Source organism: Carettochelys insculpta, chromosome 1 (genome assembly GCF_033958435.1).
Source record: "Carettochelys insculpta isolate YL-2023 chromosome 1, ASM3395843v1, whole genome shotgun sequence".
NCBI lineage: Eukaryota > Metazoa > Chordata > Testudines > Carettochelyidae > Carettochelys > Carettochelys insculpta.
This window is the reverse complement of record NC_134137.1, coordinates 215,563,544-215,583,601: the sequence shown is the minus strand read 5'-3', so window position 1 is coordinate 215,583,601 and position 20,058 is coordinate 215,563,544. Positions and strand designations below refer to the sequence as shown.

At 39.5% G+C, this 20,058-nt stretch overlaps 1 protein-coding gene across 3 annotated transcripts in view; it reads left to right on the top strand.

Moving 5' to 3' along the window:
* ALCAM (activated leukocyte cell adhesion molecule) overlaps positions 1 to 20,058 on the top strand; it is a 203,548-nt gene that overhangs the window by 176,381 nt on the left and 7,109 nt on the right. The window contains exons 9-16 of one of the 3 annotated variants that reach the window (XM_074999046.1): positions 6,695 to 6,807; positions 9,133 to 9,268; positions 9,358 to 9,488; positions 10,787 to 10,919; positions 11,930 to 11,968; positions 12,562 to 12,679; positions 14,581 to 14,712; positions 19,857 to 19,969. In XM_074999046.1, the coding sequence (XP_074855147.1) occupies positions 6,695 to 6,807; positions 9,133 to 9,268; positions 9,358 to 9,488; positions 10,787 to 10,919; positions 11,930 to 11,968; positions 12,562 to 12,679; positions 14,581 to 14,712; positions 19,857 to 19,944 (890 nt within the window). In that variant the 3' untranslated portion in view covers positions 19,945 to 19,969. The remainder of the gene's footprint in view (positions 1 to 6,694; positions 6,808 to 9,132; positions 9,269 to 9,357; positions 9,489 to 10,786; positions 10,920 to 11,929; positions 11,969 to 12,561; positions 12,680 to 14,580; positions 14,713 to 19,856; positions 19,970 to 20,058) is intronic. The other 2 variants (XM_074999039.1, XM_074999028.1) reach the window with 2 other exon arrangements.

The window sequence follows — 20,058 nt, the reverse complement described above, 5'->3', positions numbered from 1 at the left end:
ATTCTTCCTTACTATCCCCCTTTTCCTGAGCATGGAACATTAAATGACCAAGTTCTCTATTTTGAACCTGACCAGTCTTCCAAGGGCAACATGCAGCATCTAATGTCACACATCCTGTCCGTGACGCCATATCAAGGATGCAAGTGATGTGAGAATAAATTTGAATAATGGTTAGGTTGAGTCAGTCGCACCGGAACGCCAGGCTAGACCACAACTGAGGTTCTCCCGATGCTCCCAGGATTTTACCCCGCGACCCTGCTCGTTGTCTACGGTGGGTCTAATCGCAAGGGGGTTTCAGGGTGTGCGACCAAGACCACGCTGTCACTGTGTGTTTGCCCAAGGAAGAACAACAGACAGGCTTTTTGAAATCAAACAAGAGAAAAGGTTTAGTTGAGATTTGACCGAAAAGGTATTATGTTACTAACCTATCACATCCAAAACTAAAATAATGACCCTTGCCTTTCCAGTATAAGCACAGGATTTGAACACCTATTGGGCTTGTAGCCTTCAACGATGTGGGACTGTAATAACAGCACTGATATCTAACCCCTTCTACTACTTACTGTGTGTCCGGAGTGGATCTTTTTGTAGCGTGCTGCAAAGTGGAAAATAAACACTTCAGAGCTATGAGTGTATATATATATATATATATATATATATATATATATATATATATATATATATATATAATGTTCCCGGATCGTCCTTAAGGTTCACCAGGTCGCTCTACCCTTGGCCGACTACCTTGGGGAGCAGATCTTACCAGAAGAGGAAATTTGCCTGCACTAAGCTAAGCGAGCTTCCTTATTTAAATGGGTTACCCTGCGGGCCAAGCAGGGAAAAGCCCAGCATATATGGGGTTTTCCTTCCCAGAGGTTTTCCCCTTAACAACGAGTGGGGGTTTCCGAGTTAAAGGTTGTCCCCTTAATTCCCATGAAGGGTTATGTATTCCAGGGTTTTCCCCTTAAAGGGTTATCCCCAGTCGCCCTGCCCCCCTAGTAAGGGAGTGTGAGCTTATAGCTCTGGGTAATAACAGAAACAGTCCTGCCTAATCTTCTGTCTGGATGCAATAGTTTCAGGCTAGACCAATAGAATTGGCCGCCTGTGCCTTTTACCAGAAAGCAAGGGATACAAAATATGAGGCGCAAATTGTGTAATTGTGGAAATCCCAATCCACTTTCTATAACAAAACCTTATAATACTATCCCACATTTATATTAACATAACCAGTAACATGCAAATACACAACACAAGCAATAGAAGAAACTCATCCAACTGCTCATGTCAGTATTAAACCCGAACAACAAATACCTCCTTTTCCCGCTCTGTAATCCAGGCGCTGGGCCTGTAGGTCTCTTCAGAGGCTAGGAAGTTATGACCCTCACGGCGCGCTTGTATGGCAGCCGTGTCAGGTCAGATAGGAAAGAAGGAGGAAAGAAACAAGAGGCCAGGAGGAAAAAGACCAGCTTGGTAAACAAAAAACCTCCTGGATAGGAAAATGATGACCGTGATTCCCAGCCACCAGTTCAAACTAAGATCAATGACTGAAAGGGCAGGGTCGTTGCTGCGGTTTGCCCGTGTAGGCCACCGTAATTTTAACGGTACAACCTACCAGGCGAACCTTCCGGATATAAAGCACCGGAGCCTTTCAAATGATTCCTGCTCTTTAGTTGCTGGGACTTTTCTGTTCTTCTACGGCCCACGGCGGCTAGCGAGCGACGACTGACACGCCGGTCAGCTTCGGCTCTTCCGCCAATGATCTTCAGCTACAGGCTCAGTCCAGCTTTTAGCTCAGTCCTTTCCTGATGTCTTCCTTCTTGGTCTGCTCTCCTCCAGGGTCGACGACGAACTCCCCCAAACAGGGCTGCTCTTCAGAATATATGAAGCCAGGGTGGACCTGTTTGAAAACTTGTCCCTGTCAGGTCCTCTCCGGCATTACCATAGTAACCTGAAGACGGTTGCTCATTACCTATTCATGAGAATCCTAACCCAACCTATCGATTCAAAGTATTTTGAACACAAACTTCATGCATATTTATTATCCTATGAATATTAATACCAACGGTTGCTGACCACCGGTCACCCTATGTATCTAAACCTAAATAATACTTTAACACACTTTTTAAAGTAAATTCATTTTACAATTTATTTAATTTTGATGTGGTTTGTTAGGGAAGTATGTCATCACTGCTGACAAAGCAGATTTTCTGAATTTAAACGCTTAGTTTGAAGGCTATTTGGTCAGGATGCAGGACAGTCACACAGACACCACAGCTCATGGACAGGGACATATAAATCGCCTCAGAGGAGGATTTTTCCACAGCTAGCAGAGAGTCTACACACGTTTTCCCTTACTTCACAGTCCTTACTCCATTCCTGGGAGTTTACCTTCAAGGTAGGGTGTGCGTAGATGCTCAAGTTTGAAAAAAGCAACTTTGAAGTTATTTTTGTAATGTAGACGCAGCTGTAGTGAGTTCTTGCTTCCTGACATTATTTCTAATTTTTGGACTACTAAACTTCTTCCGTCTTTGCAAGAGATTTTTTTCCAATGGCTTTTATTTAAAAACATCTACTATTTTGTTTACAGTCTGAAAGAATTCTAATGGATGGGAGAAGCTATGTGTGGATTTTGGTTTATTGTAATAATTAAATGCTCATCTTTGTATTTTTATAATCCTCTTATTCAAGTATTATTTCAGCCAGTATGCCTCATGCTTAGTTAGGTTTGGTTCTCTAACTCCCAAAGTCACCCTAGAATCATCTTTTAAATATAGAGACAATATTTAGTGACTTTGTGTTTCAATATATAGTAGCTGATTTTAATAAGTGCATATTGTTGTCAGCATCCACTTCCTTCAGAAGTCTTGGATGTATAGCACCCGGTTCCTGATGAATGATTCCTCTTTGGTTTGTTCCTGTACCTACTAATTTATCGGCTCAGTCCCATATGTTGCCTCACTTTTATGACTTGCAGATTATTGGCCCAAGATGAAAATTTCTCCTATCTATATTGTGGTGAAAACTCATGTAGCTTCTCTTCCATAGCTTTGTCCTCTATAATTGCTTGCTTTACTTGGATAGTTCAGCAGAGCTAGTGATTCTATCCATGCTTTCTACTTCTGATATAAGTTCATGTATATTTTCCATGTTGTGACCTATTTGATCTTCAGAGTCCATCTTTGCCCCCCGCCTTCCCTTGACTACCATCTCACTTTTCAACCTACCACAGTTGGCCTTTTTCTGTAGACTTATTTGGAGAATGCTTCTTTGGGTCAAATTCTCTAACACATCTATTTAATTTGATCTTTTTTGGCCATTTTGCTTCTGGTGTTAGTTAAGGGCTGTGTATTCCTTTCAATGATTAATTATGGTGTACATAAGTAGTCGTCTTGCTAAGGCTGGGGATTTGTTTACTTTTGACATTGACTTTTTTTTCTAAAAAGGAGCAGATGATCATAGAAAATATTTTGTTTCCATGCATGAATCTGTATACAACAGGTTAGCTGGTTTTTTGATATATCTGTTTCATTCATAATAGCGGATGCCAACCAGATATTTTTATCGGGCAGTTTGACTCTATTGGTTTCTTACATGTATTGGTTTTGGGAACACTTCTTGTTGGTACTAAAAACCATTACCAGATTATAGAAGGAAATCACAGTTCTCCATGCAAAACCAGAAAAAGCAGCAAGTATGTTATGGGACCCTCACAGAGCAAAATACTGATGTTAAAGCTGCTTAAATTTTGATAATGCATCAAATTTAGGGGATTGTTATTTCCACCCAGTAAGTGGCCAGGAAGTGAGAAACACCTGAGAAGAAACTTCCTTACTCTCTCACCACAGGGATTTCTTCAAATGGACATGGAACTGAGTAGGGCAGTGGAAAGTGCACATTTTAGACTGCAATGACAGGCTAGTAGGGTATCCTCACTTGGAGGACAATGTATTCCTGAGCTCGTAGTGGGGTTGTTTAAGTCTGATTAAAAGGAGGTGAGTAGGGGTAAAGTGTCCACTTAATACTCTTTTCTTTACTATGCCCCAACCAAATAAAACTTTACACATCACAGGTTTCTGCTAATTGAATTTATCCTTGTAAACCATCGTGTTTGTAGGAAATCTATAATCACTCTTCTGCTTTTAGACTGCAGAGATCATTAATTTCCCTTAACTGTTCATTTCATCTGACTTGGCCCTTCTCACAAAATATTATCTTGCAAAGGTTGTGACCAAATTTCAACTCCCAATAAACTGGAAGGACTTCACATTGGACTGTTGATATATTCAAGATGCCCATCTTACATGACACACTGCCTTTTTAACTCTCCTTATTACAACAAAGAGTTCAAATCCAGTCTGGCATATCCTGGTTTCCTGATTTTAAGACCCCTCATTGCAAAAGTATTTTACACATTAATTAAAGGGCTTTTACATTCTCACATGCTGCGTAGTGATATAATGACATGGGATGTAATCCTCACATCTTCATCCTGCTACTTGGTATGCAGAGCTGGCACTGCTATTGATCTAAGTCTTCCAGTTTAGACTAAATGAAAAGTTGGTGTATATTAATTATGGCACCTGCTGTGAAGTTTGTTTTTAGTGACAAACTAATGAAGGAAGTTTTAAAGGCAGAAACGAGAAACCCAAAGCATGTCAGTGTCTAAGTACAGTATTTTAATAATGTTTTTCCTTCACAAAATAGAAAGGCAAGAATTTGCAAACCCTTTTCATACTGCTCTACTAGGTAACTGCTCTGACAACATATGAAGAGTAAGTGGCATGATACATAAGGAAAACTGGTATATGCAAGCAAACTGTGTACACCCAGATGCCTACAATGATTTCTTAGGGCAAAGCCTCTGTTAAACTTGAGCTTGCTTCTATAATGCATTCTGTAAAAACCTCTCAGGGCTTTCCAGCTTAGAAGTAAGATCTTAAATCTCATGTTCACTACATTACTAATATTCAACAATATTCATTATTGCAAGATGAGCCCTGTCCTTTCTTTGAAGCCCGATTCCTTAAATTATAATGCTGTTCCTACTGAAACTGGTGAATGAACGTAGTAGAAGAAAAGTTCATTCTTCTGTTGAGTGAATTTGCCTGCTAGTGGGATTAACAAAGCACAATTCTAAGCTCTTCAGTACTTGAGAATTTCTATGTGCCTTATCAGTCCTGTCTTGGGTGTCTCTAAATATTGCTGAAATATCTGAGGATTTAGAATCAGAAAGACCAAAAAAAAAAACCAAAAAGGCAAGCAGATCATAAAGGAGGGCATCTCTTACATTTACCAAGATTTCTTGATTATCTGAATAATAGGGAAAGGGATAAAGAAAAGTAGGAAACAGTGTACTTGAAACTCCATTTTAGTTACTCGAATCTGGCTGTGATATTGTAATGCCTATAGTAACAACAAAATAATCCAGTAAATTTGTTAGCTCCATTTTCATTAGAAGAATTGTATGGTACCACAAAGCTGTGCAAAAATATTTCTGGCTTTATGAGCCTCCTGTCATGGAAAGAACAAAGTGAGAGTTTAGCATTCTGGACAGAGAAAGAAACATTTTAAAAAAAAAAAAAAAAAGCTCTTCTTTTCCTCTTGTCTAATGTGCTTTTTTCAGCTCTTGTTAAGATGATAGTTTATGTGACACTATTTTTCCAGCTGATTCTATGCTGGTGATGGGATTATAATCTACTGTCATTCAGAGATTCCTAAACCACTGATTATTTCCATATGTGCAATATTTGGGTGAACTGGGCTTTTTGTTTTGTGCAATAAGATAAGAGGTAGGAATCAAAGTAGATATTCAAATGAGCAACTTTCCTGTTCTCTCAAGATAACATTTTGTAGGCAAAAAAAGAAAGAAAGAAAGAAAAAGAAGGCATTTGGGGTGGCTTAGAATTTGGAATGTCCGAGCCCCTGTAGAACATATAATCGCATAAGGCAAATGATGCATTGGGAAGCTACACAGCAGTTGACAGATGGAGAATGTGTTTTAAGTTGGGAAGAGATCTGTGGAAAAAAGAATCAATGAACACGGCATATTTTGCCATCCCACCTCTGTGACAGAGTCCCAATAACCCAATCCTCCCACTCAGTTCCCAGTCTCTCCTGCACCATCCCCTCATCCTGGCTTCCCAAACTGCAGAAACTCTTCCAGACTTTTAAAATAAGCAGTTAGCCTTTCCTATTAATTTCAAATATCCTATCCCTTGTCATTCTCTGCCCCATATTCCTACAGAGAGCTTCTAAAATTCTTCTGTCCCTCAAGACCAGAACTCTAATCAGATTTCCTTCCCACTGCTAATAAAAATTCTCATCAGCCTACTTTGGTGTTCCCTTTGCTAAACCTCTGTTCCCTACCTGGACAACCTCTCCAGTTTCACAAACCTTCCTAGATCACTTTTCCAGCTGAACAAGATGGGACAACATCTGCTTATTAGCTGGCTTGTGTATGTTTCACTGTGTTAGTCTCTAATTATAGCAGACATATAAATAGTCTGCAATGTACTTGTTCAGGATCATTCTTCTTTTATATGTCTCGCTACGAAACTGATTTAGATTTTTTTTTTTAAAGGAAAGAGAACTTCAATTTTAGAAGTGCAATTAGTCTACTGTTTTTTTCTGTAAAACCTCAGAATGGTCTCCTTCTGATACTCCTCCTGTTTTAACAATGTTCTTTTTATCATAGATTTGGATTTGTCACTTACTCCTAGTGGAGAAGTGACTAAGCAGATTGGAGAAGCTCTGCTTGTGTCATGCACCATCGCTTCCAGTACAAAAGCAACTGTGCTTTGGTTAAAGGTTAGTAGTAATTCTTGTTAACTCAGTAAAAGAAGCGGGAATTATCTGTGCAGATTTCTCCCTCAGGTTTCAGTGAAGAAAACAGCCATTTTAAAGCAACATTTTAAAAATAATCTTCCATATTCAATAACCAACTAAAATATTAAACCGGACATTTAATAATATAGTCTTTTGGACCAAATTGCATACATTTGCAAAGGTGACCAGTGATAACGGAAGCCTCCGGTTTCGGGTGTGCTATTTAACATTTTAAATGCACCTGATTTTACTAAAATACTTACCTAGCACTTGAAAGTGGAATAATTTTCACTTTGTCATTAAAAATATTGAGGTCTTCAGCCCCGCTAAACACTTCTGAAGATTTAGGTTATTTTGCTTTTGTCACATTTCCAATATGCATACTAAAAGGACCCCATAGGTCTGGTAGTAGAGGAGGGTAACTGGGTATTTCAAAGCACTGATAAGTGAGAGAGTTTTTGTCAAAGTTTTGAATCTGACCCAACTTAATAGACCACAACAACCTAATAACTGGTCAGTGACTTGTGTTGAAAGAAAGTGTCCCTTTTTCAACATTAGTGCCAAAACTGGCAGTCGTCTTGGCCGTCTCACTACAGAGGCCAAGGGAAGAATATATTATCGATACCAAATGATCCTCTGATGCTCTCCTTCACAGCTGAGGTGTTTTGTGGAGGGCAGTAGGAGGTGGCATAGGTGTAATTGTTCTAATATCCATGTTGTGTATATAAGTAGATCACTTACCCCTGCATACCTCTCCTTGCAGCACTTTTTAGAAGTTGAAAACCTCTTTTCATTTTTTTTTTAAATGTGTGGCACAGCTGTTGATAAATACATTGTCAAACAAGTACTGGGTTTTAGTTATAGGGTGGAAAATTAAACAGTAGGAAGTTAAAAAAAACAAATGTACAAATACGAAATAGGGAACAACTGGGCGGCAATACTATGAAAATAGATCTGGGGGTTGTAGGAGATCACAGATGGAGCCAACAATACGATGCAATTGTGAAAAAGGCAAGTATTATTCTGGGGTGTATTAACAGGATACTGTATTTAAGATAGGGCAGGGAATCGTCCCACTCTGTTCTGCATGACCAGAATACTGGACTGTATACAGTTTTAGGAACCATGGTTTTGGGAAAGATGTGAATAAACCAGAGTGCCGAGGACAGCAATAATAATAATAATAAAAAAGAAAAGGTTTAGAAAACCTGACATGAGTCTTGAGTTAAAAATGATGAGAGGGGATCTGATAAGTCTTCCAGTATGTTAAGGGCTATTATAAAGAAGACAGTGAGTGATTGTTCTCCTGTCCACTGAACATAGGATAAGGAGTTATCAGCTTAATGTGCACCAAGGGGGATTTAGGTTAGATAATAGGAAAAAATTGTTACTGTAAAGAATAATTAAGTACTGAAATAATTTGTGAGTAGAAGGTGAAATCCCTGTCCTTAGAGATTTCAGAAAAGGTCAGACACCTGTCACAGATGGCCTAGAGTTACTTGCCTTGGTGCAGAGGATGGACTAGATCCATGGTTCTCAAACATTTGTACTGGTAATCGCTTTCACACAGCAATCCTTTGAGTGTGACCTCTCCCCCCGCCTCCATCATCTTATAAATTAAAAACACTTGGTATATGTTTAAATATATAAAAATGTTTTAAAATGTATTGCAAACAAGGTTTGGGATGGCAACTGACAGCTCGTAACCTCCCATGTAATCTCCTGGGGAGGAGTCATGAGTTTTCCTGACCCCCAGTTTGAGAACCCCAGACTAGCTGATCTCTTAAGGACCCTTTTAGCCTTATTCAGATTGAACCTTTCTCAGCTAGCACCCTCAGGACCTGACTGATGCCAACCTGGAGACTTTGCTGATCCATGGATGGTCACTGTTGTCTAGCACATTACCAACACTTATACTGCTTACTGGGCTCTTAGAAGACATTCAGGGGTAAATGACAGCTAAGTAACAGCACAGAACACCGAGAGCCATGACTGGTGGCTGTAAACAAACCTTATGGGACCAGAGGAAACTTGGCCACACCCATGATAATTGGCTGTCTGACTGACTAAAACCATGCCGGTCTATGTATGTTGCTGAATCAGAGTGCTGGAACAGGGAGGTTCAAAGTGTATTTCTGTAATTAAGGCCCTGATCCCGCAAAGCATGTGATTAGTTTAGTTGAAATCAACTGCATGCTTATTTGTTATCCAGAGAGTGTGATTAGATTATGCACACAATTTAAGAATATGCTTGCGTGGATTGAGCCTAAACTGGAAATTATGTGGACTAACTTCTTACTTCATCAGGACAATACCAGAATGCAGACAAGCCCAACATTTTCAAGTTTACAGTACCAGGATGCTGGAAACTATATCTGTGAAACTGCGCAACAGGAGGTTGAAGGGTTAAAGAAAAGGAAAACACTCTCACTTACTGTAGAAGGTAATGGAGCATTTAGTTATGAATTAATACTCTAAATCATACTGGTCACAATTATTTGGCCATAATGCTTAAATATATTATTACTTTAGGAAAACCTCAAATCAAAATTACAAAGAAGACAGAGTCAAATAAATCTAAAACAATAATCTGCCACGTGGAGGGTTTCCCCAAACCAGCAGTGCAATGGACAATTACTGGCAGTGGAAGCATCATCAATAAAGTAAGTATCTTTCTCATTAATTTATGCACAGAAATAGAAATGCACGGGTAGTAGTGAGGCCTGGGGAACCTGCCTTTGAGAGATGAAAGAAAGAAAATTCCAGTGTGAGAGAGGAGGGCAGTGATTAAGGATGTTGCCCTGGGACTGCATAAGGGTAGGATTTAACCCTTAACTTGCAGCTTCAGGCCTGGATCCTGTCTTAGAGCTATATAAATAACTGATTATTAATTCTGGGCACACCGAGCAGAGGAAAGGTTATAAAAGGACAGTGAATTCAAGGTACAGCTATACCGATTTCTGAGAGATGGGGATGTTTTAGGGCAATATTAAAATAACAAATGTGTGTAAACTGGTCAAATGACACTTGACGAAAGAGAAGTATCTGAAGAGTGCAAATGCTAAAGAATGGGGCGGGGGTAGTAACTGATAGGGGCCTCTTAAGGAATTTGGAAAATAGTCAAGGGCTACATTCTTCTGTGGTAATTAGTGGAGGGAGGTTGGGTACAGAATGGAGCTTGTGTTAGGGGACTAAGGTGCAGGAGGGCATGTGAGGTCTGAGGGGGAGTTTGGGGAGGATTGTGACCTGAGGCAGGGGACTGGGGGGGGTTATGGATGTAGGAGCAGGAGTACTGAGGGTTTGGGTTGTGAGCTGGGGTAGGGGTGCAGGAAGGAGGGGGGATGCCAGGAGCAGGTTCCCCACCCCCACCCTCCCCCCACTGAAAACAGCTGGCTGTGGAGGCCATCAGCCTGCTGCAGGTTCCTGGACTGTGGCTCTGCCCACACTTCCTGTGCCACAGGCGTGACCTGAGCAGCTCTCATTGGTGAATTTACGGTCAAGGGGAGCTTCAAGATTGTGCCAGAGCTGTAGTCAGCAACCCCTGCACCTCCCTGGTGCACGGAGATCCACATATCCCCCACAGCTGGCTGGTTTGAGTGGTGTGTGGGGGCTTGACAGGCGGGGAGCTTCCTCAAGGCTCCTGCTGGACCCTGGGACAGTGTTGGGCCACATGTGGCCTGCAAGTCATGTTTTGCCTGTCCCAGTAAAAGAGGAAAAGTGATTGCTTCAGGTAACTTAAGGATAAATGAGAAGCGCTTTTCATATTTACAATATTAAAAACTATTCTTTGGATTACAATTCTATTTACAGTTTTATTTTAAATGGCTCCCATTTTTTCAACCTAGCAATTTGTTTTTTAAAGGGTATTTACTGCTAGAACTTTCTTCATGAACAATTCTAGTGCATAACATTATGCTTTTTTTTGTTGTTGTTGTTCTACTGATTTTCTTCTCTTTTCCAGACAGAGGAGAGCAAATACGTTAATGGACGATTTTCCAGTAAAATTGTCATTTCACCTGAAGAGAACGTGACATTAACTTGTATTGCAGAAAACCAGCTAGAAAGAACTGTCACCTCCATGAACGTCTCCGCCAGTGAGTGTCCTCAATTAGAAATGTTCAAGAATGAATGAGAAAAGCTGTTTCCGTAAAGATTCAAATATCTTTCCCAGCTTTTCTCTAGAGAATGTGAGATGCAGATTGGCACTGCAATAGTGTTGAATTTGTTCTTTAATTTTCTTAAATCCCATGTATCAGAGGGGTAGCCGTGTTAGTGTAGATCTGTAGCATGCCTTAAATCCCATGCGTCTCTTGCACTAACAGTTAATTTAGTCCCGTAGGGACAAAAATTAATGTTACTAGTGTTTGGCTGTTCAATGGCCTGTAGTATGTGCAGTAAGTTGTATGGTCTCAGTGCAGTTCTGAGTGGACCAATGTGCATCTCACAAAAATCTCAGGTGAGCTAAATAGCTCCCTTCTTCTTAGCAGAAAACTCATAAGAGAATGCCCCTCCCACAATGCCTCTACATGAGCCCTGTTAATGAGGGTTATGGCATGTTGGCAAGGGGAAGTGGAGACAGATTTGCGCTGTGATGACATCTGTTTTGTATTCCAATTTTCAAGACTATCAGTTATCCTCATTCATACAGACATTATAAAATAACTTCTTCAGTGATAAAGACACCATCTTTTCTTAGCCTGCAGTTTTGCGGTTTATTATTAACTTTTGAGGTGATTGCAGAACAAAATCCATTCATAGGTACTAGGGTTTAATCAACTGCCTTCAGTAATGAAAAAGTGGTAAAAAGTTATCCTATCTGTGCTAACCTATAAGTGCTTAGTCAAAAGTATTCATAAGATTAAACTTGTCATTTTTCAGACAAAAGCACTTTCACATGATGCATTATGGATAGAAAGCAAGGATTGCTGCCTAAAAAATACAATTAATTATTTTGTTGTGTAGCTGATGCCACACTGAGTGAGCATTTTGGACCTAGTTGTAAAATAGATTATTATATTGCTAAATATAGCAGCATAGTGTAAGTGTGAAGGTGACTTTCAGGTGTCAACAAGTTTGTTTTTAATTTTGATGTTTTGTATTTCAGTAAGTATCCCAGAATATGATGAACCAGATGATAGGAATGGTACGTACAGTGCTGCACAATCCTCTTTCTTCTGTCCACTCAAGCTATATGAAATGTCATTAAATGAGTAATTTCCACAGCTGTCTCTGCTGTTGAAGTTCATTTGAAATTGCTGAGCCTCTCGGGCAGGAAAAATTAGACTGTTCAAACTGTTCTTATAGCAAATAAAATTTTGTATTATTATCAAATTGCTCTAATACAGGTTGAACTTCTCTGATCCAGCACCCTCGGGATCTGACCAGTGCCAGACAAAAGCATTTGCCTGACCACAGAGGTCAATATTGTTTAGCACATTATTAACACTTTCACTGCTTACTGGGCTCTTAGAAGACATTTAAGGGTAAAATACAGCATGGAACACTGAGAGCCAGGACTGGTGGCTGTAAACAAACTTTATGGGACCACAAGAAGCTTGGTCCCGTCCATAAGTGGTTGTCCAAATAACTAAAATCATGCCGAATTACGGCTGTTGCTGGACGAGAGGGTCCCACATTAGAGAGATTCAACCTCTAGTTTTACTTTTTGACCATCATTCTTGCTGTTTAATGCTGTGTATTACAATTAGACACTTCATGAACTTTTCTTTATTTTAGGTTACAACAGAGAAAAGGTTAATGATCAGGCAAAGTTAATAGTGGGAATTGTGGTTGGTCTTCTGCTAGCAGCTCTGGTTGCTGGTATCGTCTACTGGGTATACATGAAGAGATCCAAGTAAGAATTTACAGAGAATTCTTGCCTTTTAAAAAAAAAAAATAGTGTATGTACTTGTTTAGCTCCCTACACCATCGTGAAAATCTGGGAGAGATGGGGAAAAGTTAGCCCAGGTTATGAATCTTAACTGGGATCTGTAATGATAGGAGGCAGTGTATCATCTCTGGGGTTACAGTAGAGTCCTGGGAGCTATAAGTCCTTAAATCTGCCCTGATTCATCTGTGTGTGGGGCCTTCATCGGGTCATTTAGTGCCCAACTCTATTTCCATTTTAAGTTACTGACACTTTTCCTGTTTGAGTTAAATGGGTGGTGGTACAGTTCTGGACTTGCATGATGAGTTGTCATATCTGCATAAGCTCATGGATGTCACGTGAGTTTCCCTGGCATAGGACACATTGGCCAGCTCATATGCCATATACTTACCTGAGTTTGACAGAAAGGTAAGCATGTGCCATCTTCACAGGTCTATGCAAAACTTGATTAAATTGTACATGAAGTATTTGGGATCCATTTGATTAAACGGCTCTAATGAGGGAAGTTGAAAACTAGACATTACCTTCTGGATCTAGGTGTTTAGTCAGCCATGGCAGTGTGTGTTGTGCCTCTCAGCTCTGGTCATCTTCAATTAGAGGTTTGTTAATCCAGAAAATCAATTTAAGTTTATATTAAATAAAATGGACAGTCCCTGAAAGAAAGTCTCTTTAAAATATTTTCCACTTCTCCCTTATGGGTTATCAGGTCCCCTAACTCTATACCGCTTGCTTGGTACAATCTATTTTTCCCAATGTTCTATTATACTCTTTTCCCCAGAGTAGGGCCTGTCAGGTTTTGAAAACACAGAGGTAGTTGAATAAGCTTGCACACTCAGATTCAGTGAAACTGTCTGATTTATTGCAGCTGAGGGTCTGGCCACACAGCACTAAGATCATTTGAGAGAGAGGAAGCTGTTACGCATGTTGTGTACATATTTGTATGGACAGATGTGCAGTAGTAAGGCTTACTTGACTTATTTCCCTATAACTTTTTATATTGGTTTGGAGTAGCTAGATAATATATTTTGAGTTTTTATACGAACAGGTGTTTTCCATACTTCTGTCATCTGGCTTCCATGTGTATGACTATGCTGGCTTCTGTCATCTGTTTCTGGCATGAAGTCTTCAAATTTTATTTAAAATGCAGTATCTCAACCAGAGCTGATCAGGGATTTTTGGAATTTCCTGAATAGGGCAGCTTTATAAACATAAGACCAAATATGAATATGAGCTATTTATAAATTAAGCTGCAGGGAATGAAATAAAATAAATAAAAAAACTTCCTTTCCCTGTCATTTACTGCTAAATGTGCAGAATTTTTCTTCTCTCTCAATGGGGAACGCAAAGCATGAGGCAGTGACATATGAAAAGCAGGGGCAAGGAAAGTAGAAAAGGGAAGTGAGCTATTTCTGAGAATGTAATGTGTCCTTTGCTGTGACGCTTCTATGTTTTCCCAAGCATGTCAGTTTCAGAAGTATGAAAAATTATAGAACATTAAACAGGCATAGGAGAAGTGGGAATATATTTATATTTAGAAAACTAAAAAAAATTGCTCCAATGACCTTGTGTACTCATGGCTAATTTAAACAGTTATGTTTAAATCAATGAGCAGAGAGTCACTAGTTTAAGTGAATATAACTGCTGGAAATATTGCTGAGAAGCTTCCACTTCCAATGTATACTTATTAATCTCTTCTCCCTGGGAATCAGTTTCCCTATTTTCTGCATTCAGTACTTCCAAAGAGCTATTTGTTTTATATATACAAATGCTCAAAGGGCTTTGAGCACAAATCACAGCCCTTGCCTCTCAAACTATTGCAATACTTATTGACACTGTGTGTCCAATCACAACCCTCCGTTTCCATGCAGGCCACTCCCTCGAACAGTTAGTCACTTTTTGAACCCACCTTTGAACAGTCATTCACCTAATCTCTGCCCCCAGAGTGATGTCAGTGGAAAGTCTGAGAAGGCAGCAGCACAGAACTTTCAAACCCTGCTGAGGCAAGAAAAATGTTCCTTTTTTCATCAGTGTGTGTTGTGGTTTGTAGAATTTGTCTTGTGATACAGGATAGTAGGAATCATGCTCAGTTGTAGTGTGTATTCACAGTAACTAGCTTCTGTGGCTTTTCATCAGCACAGCTTCACTTCTTTTTAAAAGCTGATTATTGCCACATCCTCTGCAGCAGTTGAATGCGCAAAATAGAGAACTGCGTTAATTGCCAATGAAACCCTTAGATATACAAAGTTTAAGTAGTCCTGTCGTCTTATCTCAAATGTTTCCTAGAGCTTAAACAAAAAAGTGCCTCTATTTCCCCTCCCTCTGAAACAGAAATCCAGAAACTTTTTTTTTTTTAGAAATATAATTAACGCTGTCTCATTTTCATTCTCTTGATTAGGGATACACAAATCTAAGGATGTTAGGCTAGAATAGGTTTCCAGTTATGTACTGCAGGTTTGAAATGAAGAGGGGAAAAAAACCCAAATTTGGCTGACTATTAAACTGCAGCAATTTTTACAATGATCAGATGCACACAATTGTTGGAACCAGTCAGCATCCTCAGTCATTCAGAGCTAATTGCTAATCTCTTTCCAGGCTGATTTTTGGCACTGGATGATTAACAAGAACTGTACTTTTCTGCTAATTTTGTATGTAATTAAATCCCAAAGTGGTAGATACTATGTGTTTTTAAATAGAACACTCATAAGTATGTGTATCATTCACTTATAGCTACGAAGTTACCTAGTAAAGAAAGAAGACAAAGTGGGAGTGAGCTGTTTGTGCTCTAAGCTTAAATAGTAAATGAGAACAACATTGGAAATATTTTTTCACTAAAGGCATTCATTCCATAGTGACATCTAAGATTGTCTGAAATCAATCTTCCACCTACAAAAAGTAGGTGAACCTGTAAACTCTTTAGCACCATTTTTTGGTAATTATTTTCTTGAAGGCAGAGCATGAAGGACTTATCCTGAAGGAAACCTTGAAATGTCAAATTAGGAATAAAATTGTATTATGAGAATATAGGGAACCGTGCTGTCTGAGGAGAGAGAAAAGTCCAGGAGGTATAAAATTGTAAGTAAAACAATGTTTCTGTAACCAATTTCTGACCCTCTTAAGTTGGGGGTGGGGTCAGAGGGGAAAACAGCTGACACAGCTTTCTTGAACCAGTCTAATGTGTCATCCCTGTGCATCCATTCTGCCCAACTGTGTGTGTTACGAATTAATTCTGGGAAGTGTGGCTATCTGTTTCCCCTGCTGCTCCATTGAGGGTAATGCAGATGGGGAAACTCCAAGACAGAGGTTTAACAAGCCAACTACAAGCAGTTGCACCTGCACTGCAAAAAATTAGTTTTGTAGTACAAAGACAATTTTATTCTATCCAGGGAAACCAGACAAATGCAATGAAGTTAGTTACAAGGGTGACTAACAGTATTAACTATATTGTAAATTGTTTCATGTCAGCTACACTGGTTAAAAAAAAAAAAAAAAAAAAGAAAAAACCTGTGCGTTGAGTCCCAGATCCACTGTTTCTGCTTTGTGAATAGGATGAAAAATAGTAGCATTGATGCTCCAGTTGGACTCTGGTACCCTCCTCCCTGCCCAAGTTTCAGAGCCAAGGCTGACAGGGGATGTCAACACTGCTTTTTTTTTTTAAACAAAATTATTCTAACACCAATTGGACCATTACAGCAACTTCTGTGATTTTCAGCAATAAAACAGCTTTAGCATAAGCAGATAACGAAAGCTGGATATGGATTTCTCCAACAAGTAGCAGCAGCTCATTGGAGATCCAAGTTCCCTTGAGCTCTGTAAATTCGGCATGAATCGGGATAGTCTCTTCAAGTTTTTATTTTCTCCCCATTGCTGTAGTTTGTTCTCACAAGTCTAATACGTCATATTTGAAATATAGCTCTTGCATTGTTCAAATGTTAATATCCAATGGAAAAATAGGCTTGTTTCGGGCTAGTGAGAAGTTCAGCCTTACTTTCTGTCACAGTAGTTTTCCCATTAACTCTTCTTAATTGCTTTCCTGTTTCAGCTCTTTGGCCATTTCTGCATTGGTTGGTGTACCCCCTTTGAGAGAGCCTTGTTTTATCACTGAAAAGGCCCTCAGGGATTATGGTCTGTAATGGTGTGCTCAGCACATACTTCTCCCACCAATTCTTTCAGTCTCTTATCTTTTCCCTGAATCTCTATTTTTATAAGCCATGTTAGGAAAAGAAACATGCTTATGAGTTCTTATTCAGATGACAAGAAAAATCTCTGAGCCATCCAAAGAGAACAAATTTGGATTCTTTGTTCTTATTATGGATTAGACAGCTTTGCAAAAAAAAAAAAATTTAGGCTTATTTAAGAAATTCAACTGCTGTCAATATTCATTTTTCTTGTTTGGTTTCATTCACTGCCTCTCATTTTCCTTTGTCTGAGTCAGTCCTCTGGGACTTTGATATCCAGAGAGGATAAAAATAACTCCCCAGCAGAAACTTATAATGGGTGTAACAAGTTCCTTTCATGGTATAATCACAACATTTAAATGACAGTTGTCCATGTGTATGACTATGCTGCACAGTTAAGCCAAAATCTTCAATTTTAACCTTAATTTCTACCTATCAGTTATCACACACAAAGAAAAACCTCTGATCTGTATTTTGAGGACATAGACTAAATCATTCAGGTGCTGATAGTCTTCCAATGTTCTACTAATACTCTTCCCCCCCCATAAAGGATACTTATGAAAGAATCCTAAAGCATCTCAGAACAAAGAACTACAGGACATACCCTGAGAAGTAAAGCTATGTGCTGCAACAGTGAGGATCCACTTAACTTAGGGCTCTGCTGCAGGGATGACCCTGGTTAACTCCTGAGTGTTGGCGTTACCACTGATAATAAAGCAGAGACTTAGTACAAAGATACAACCAGGCTTGAGTGCAGAAATGCTGAGCCCCTGGAAGCGTGTGGGAGTGACTGTAGGCTCTTCTAGAAGGGATGGGTCATGGGGTTAAACAGGCAGGGTTGCAGGCTAGTTTCCCTCTGCAAGCCCTTCTGTGCCACGGGGGGGGGGCTCTAGGGGCAATTTAAAAAGTCAGAAGCCCCAGGCCCTTTTAAATTGCTGGGCCCTGAGGCAGCTCCCCATCAGTCCCCTTTGGTGTTCCTGGATCCCACAGAATTAGTTAATTCAGGGGGACCACACTAGCAGTACCATTAGACAACATAATATAACGGAAGTGGTTAAAAAGGCTAAAATAACTTTACATTGGCTAGTATATTTTTAATAGCAGCAAAGGGTCCTGTGGCACCTTACAGACTAACAGAAAAGTTTTGAGCATGAACTTTCGTGAGCACAGACTCACTTCTTCGGATGCTGGTCTTGGAAATCTGCAGGGCCAGGTATAAATAAGCCAGAGCAAGGGTGGGGCCTTGCTCTGGCTTATTTATACCTGGCCCTGCAGATTTCCAAGACCAGCATCCGAAGAAGTGAGTCTGTGCTCACGAAAGTTCATGCTCAAAACTTTTCTGTTAGTCTATAAGGTGCCCCAGGACCCTTCTTTGCTGTTACAGATCCAGACTAACATGGCTACCCCTCCTATATTTTTAATGTTTACCCTAAAGCAGGCACTTACTGAAATTTCAGACATCCAGTCATATATTCAGGCCTCAGGTCCAATGTTCTCCCCTCTACTCTTTTCCATCCATTTTGTGCAAAATAATTTTTTTAATGTGCACCCCAAGCAGAAACAGAAAATTCTAGTAGTGGGAACTGTTAATCAGCTGGGCGACAATTGAATCTCTCCTGAGCAGCCACACAGCCTAAGCCCATCATCCAGCGTCCCTCTTTTTAGACCTGATGTCTCAGGCCTGGTGTCCCATGCTGGGGAATGGGCACTCCCAGTAGTAGCACTTCAGACACAGCTGAGATTTGGGATACATTTATAAGCTGTTGGAAAGTGTATTCTCCTTTTTCCCTCCTGCCTCTTTTGGATCAGAACTTGACTAAATCATAGTCCTTTATATTTTTGAGGCACAAAGTAAAGGCCTTTGCAGTGTTCATGTACACTGCCAGATAAAGCTAATGTCATTGCACAGACACACCCCATTAGCAAAAATAAAACTATTGGTTTTAGCACCAATATGTGACATGACATATATTGTCCTGCTAACTTTTGCTGTCTTTGTATTTTGCAAGTTAAATGGCACTTCAGTCCTCTACCCTGAAGCAGTAGTGAGAATATACGCATAAATCTGTCACAACAGATGCTATACTACTCCTCTATAGAGGAAACAAATTATCACAGAGCAAATGCATATATGATAAGATGCTTTGACACAAGGGATTTACTTTGTCTCAAATACATTTGTCTATTTACATGTTAAAAGTTGTGGCTTTTAAAATGTTATCACCCCATTGCAGCAATCTTTCACCTTGGCTGATCATAAGGTTTCTCACATGAAATGAATGGCTTAGGCTGTTGTTCTGCTAAGCTAAACTAGGCACTTAAGATGCTAATTCATCTTCAGTACTTAACATTAAAGCTGACCTATTTTAAATGAGGCATACCTCTTTCTCTTCTCTCCCTCTCTCCTCACTCATATATATCATTTACAGTCTCTTCTTTATCCAGAAATTCAGTCATAACTAGCAAAGATCCAGAAAATATTTTGTGTCCTGAAAGAAACCAAATCCAGTTAGTACCCAAAATGGTTTAAGGTAATAAGGATTCAATGACTTCTGCTCAGCACAAATTCCAAAAGCAATTTTGGAAAAAGATTGCTGTGTTGATAAAGACGTCTTACCCACACTTCTACATTTAACAGACCTATAAGCAAAACCCTTAATGAAACCTACAGAAAACCTAGGGAACTAATTTGTCAAAAACAACTGGAATTTGCACTGCTAGCTTAGCCTCGGTAAACAGTTATCCTGGGATTTGTTGCAATGTGTAAGTTCCTTTGTTACTAATATATGTATATGAAGTCCTGTTGCTATGCTTGTTGATGTATTCATAGCTATATGCAACTGTTTCTAATGTTGGTATGCTGGTAATTGAACTTAAGCATTTTCTTTTTTGCAGAGTAGGAGGTACACGCTGTATTATTGTGACCAGAATGTTAGACATGTAAATATGACACTGATTTTTTTTTCTAGGACAGCATCAAAACATGTAGCCAAAGATCTTGGAAACACAGAAGAAAATAAAAAGCTAGAAGAAAACAATCACAAATCTGAAGCTTAAAAGAACAAAATGTAAGTCATTCCAGGTAAGCAATGTGAACAAAAAAGTATAGTACCAGGTTTGTCCACCTTTTGGCAAAATAGATGTCAGGACTGCTTACCTGTGGGCCATATA